Source organism: Solanum dulcamara, chromosome 2 (assembly GCF_947179165.1).
Source record: "Solanum dulcamara chromosome 2, daSolDulc1.2, whole genome shotgun sequence".
Classification (NCBI taxonomy): domain Eukaryota; kingdom Viridiplantae; phylum Streptophyta; class Magnoliopsida; order Solanales; family Solanaceae; genus Solanum; species Solanum dulcamara.
The window spans coordinates 37,849,848-37,853,355 of NC_077238.1; the positions used below are offsets into that span (position 1 = coordinate 37,849,848).

The 3,508-nt window shown below is 35.5% G+C and overlaps 1 protein-coding gene across 1 annotated transcript; it reads left to right on the plus strand.

Moving 5' to 3' along the window:
- The first annotated feature begins 650 nt into the window (after positions 1-650).
- Positions 651-1,996, plus strand: LOC129880505 (ATP synthase subunit b, chloroplastic). The gene is made up of 2 exons (XM_055954578.1): positions 651-793; positions 1,488-1,996. The coding sequence occupies exons 1-2, from the start codon at positions 651-653 to the stop codon at positions 1,897-1,899; spliced, it is 555 nt and encodes a 184-aa protein (XP_055810553.1). The 3' UTR covers positions 1,900-1,996.
- The last annotated feature ends 1,512 nt before the right edge of the window (positions 1,997-3,508 follow it).

The following is a 3,508-nucleotide window of genomic DNA, read 5'->3' on the forward strand; positions in this document are numbered from 1 at the left end:
TCATGAATCCACTGATTTCTGCCGCTTCCGTTATTGCTGCTGGATTGGCCGTAGGGCTTGCTTCTATTGGACCTGGAGTTGGTCAAGGGACTGTTGCGGGTCAAGCTGTAGAGGGTATCGCGAGACAGCCTGAGGCAGAGGGAAAAATACGAGGTACGCTATTGCTTAGTCTAGCTTTTATGGAAGCTTTAACAATTTATGGACTGGTTGTAGCATTAGCACTTTTATTTGCAAATCCTTTTGTTTAATCTTAGCTTAGAAATATGAAAAATGTATTTATTTTTCATATTTTATTTCCTTCGACTTGTCGTTTGCTTTTTCAAATTCTATCAAGATTTCCCTCCTCCCATTCTTTATTCTTTGAGAAAAGAACCTACGGGAAGGGCTGGTTTGCGGATGAGGAATTAGCATACTGACTCGCTTTCATCCTTCCCGTTCATAGACCAAGGTAAACTCTTTTTAGTAAGTGTTAGTGTTCCAATAACCAATATAAAGGGCTAGTTCATTAGTTCATAATTTATAACTAACTCGAATATTTTGTATTTTTTTACTCAATTTCAGAAAAAATAAAAGAATAAATAAAAAGAGGGGCGAAGTGCTACAAAAAGAACTCTGTTCGATTTTTTAGTCTATCTATAAGAGGAGATCATATGAAAAATGTAACCGATTCTTTCGTTTCTTTGGGCCACTGGCCATCTGCCGGGAGTTTCGGGTTTAATACCGATATTTTAGCAACAAATCCAATAAATCTAAGTGTAGTGCTTGGTGTATTGATTTTTTTTGGAAAGGGAGTGTGTGCGAGTTGTTTATTTCAAGAATAGGCTGGACCAACCAACTGTATCCTTTTCCGTTATAAGTAGGAAAGAGAGGTGCATGATCTCGCGAATTACTTCTGTATAAATTCAGAAATTATATGTAAGAACCATAGCATTTCGCGATTCATTGGTAAATCTATTTTGATTCTCTATTAACCAATAATGTGGAACTATTAACATGGTTAAAACAAACTGTTTGAAGTCTAGACGCAGCATGGTACTCTTTCTACCACTATGTTAATATAGAGGGGGTTTTCAAAATAAATATTTTATCGATATAGGATACTCATATTGATAAAATGATTTTAACCGCTTATTGTAAAAACGGGGATTTTACCCCCTTTATCTAATGCTGAATCGACGACCTATTCTAAGTAAGAAGAACTTTTTGGATTTGAAAAAAATAAGAAACAACTTTGCTGACAATTACATATTTTTGAGTTTGTCAGAAGAGTCCTCCGAATATTTTGGTCTTACATTAGTTTCGATATCTTTTTGGAATATGAACAAAGAAGACAAGATAGGCTCATTACATTCATAAAAAAAGATATGAGAATTTACCTTAAGTAATTAAGTAATTGAGCGTGAGAGCCAAATGAATCGAAAGATTCATGTTTGGTTCGGGAAGGGATTATGGAATTTTGGAAAGGAATGGAAAAATAATCTACTTTCATTAAGTGATTTATTAGATAATCGAAAACAGAGGATCTTGAATACTATTCGAAATTCAGAGGAACTGCGTGGGGGGGCTATTGAACAACTAGAAAAAGCTCGTTCTCGCTTACGGAAAGTAGAAACCGAAGCCGAGCAGTTTCGAGTGAATGGATACTCCGAAATAGAACGAGAAAAATTGAATTTGATTAATTCAACTTATAAGACTTTGGAACAATTAGAAAATTACAAAAACGAAACGATTCAGTTTGAACAGCAAAGGGCGATTAATCAAGTCCGACAACGGGTTTTCCAACAAGCCTTACGAGGAGCTTTAGGAACTCTGAATAGTTGTTTGAACAACGAGTTACATTTACGTACCATTAGTGCCAATATTGGCATGTTGGGAACAATGAAAGAAATAACTGATTAGTCTTTCTACTGTAGGTATTATTTTTTTCTTTCAAAAAAGAATAAAGAAAGAATCATGGTAACCATTCGAGCTGACGAAATTAGTAATATTATCCGTGAACGTATTGAACAATATAATAGAGAAGTAAAGGTTGTAAATACTGGTACCGTACTTCAAGTAGGCGATGGCATGGTGGTAGATGGAAGTGGCCAACACACAAACCCTTTTATGCCTTACAAAGGAAACAAGAGATTGAGAAAGCACCTGATGTTGTTACTGGTATGTTAAAGGTCTTTGCTTTTGATGTGTATGCATTATTAGATCTGGGTGACAATTTTTTCATTTTTTAATTCATTCCTTCCAAACAGGTTTAATGTGTTACCTAAAATATTATTATAACCCTATTTGGTGTCTACCTCTGTGGGTGATTCAGTTGTTGCTAGAAAGATATATAAGAGTTTTACCATGTTTATATTGCATAAAGTTGTTCCTTGTGATATCATTGATCTTGACATGGTAGATTTTGATGTTATTCTTGGGATGGATTTGTTGCATGTGTCTTATTCTTCTATAGATTGTACAACTCATAAAGTTAAGTTTTAATTCCTAAATGAGTCTATTCTAGAATAGAAGGGGCATGATTTGGTAGTGAAGGGTAGGTTCATTTCTTGTCCTAAGGCCTAAAAGTTGATTGCTAAGGGTTTCATCTATCATATTTTGAGGTTTAGAGATGTCGAATTCAAAAGATATTATCTTGAGTCGGTTCTCATGGTCAATGAGTTTCTCGATGTCTTTTATAATGATCTTCCCTGTATCCCTCCCTAAAGGGAAGTTGATTTTGGTATCAATAGCCTCACCAATACCCAACCTATCTCTATTCATCCCCACTAAATATCTCCGACGGAATTAAAGGAGTTGAAGGAACAATTAAATGACTTGTTGTAAAGAGGATTTATAGGCCAAGCATTTCACCATGGGGTGATCCAGTATTGTTTGTGAGGAAGAAGGATGGGTCGTTTTGGATATGCATAAACTACCGACAATTAAACAAGATGACCATTAAGAACTAGTATGATATTCCTAGGATAGATCACCTTTTTGACCAATTACAAGGGGCAAGTCACTTCTCAAAGATTGATCTCTGGTCTGGCTATCATCAATTAAGAGTAAGGGAGTATGACATTTCGAAAATGACATTTCAAACACGGTATGGTCACTTTATGTTTTTGGTGAATTCATTTGGATTGATGAATGCACCGGTGGTATTTATGGATCTAATGAATAGTGTTTTCAAACCCTACCTTGATACATTTGTGGTAGTCTTTATTGACGACATCCTGCTTTACTCTCGGGGTAAGGAAGAGCATAAGGATCATTTGAGAGTTGTTCTTCAAACCTTGAGGAATAGGAAATAATTTTCCAAATTTAGTAAGTATGATTTTTTGTTGAATGAGGTGGCATTTTTTGGTCACATAATGTCCGGTGATGGAATCAAGATTGATCTTAAGAAAACAAAGGCGGTGAGAAATTATCCTAGACTATTGTCTCCTTGGTACATGAGGAGCTTTTTGGGTCTAGTAGGATATTATTGAAGGTTCTTTGAAGGGTTCTCTTCCATTTCATCTCCTAT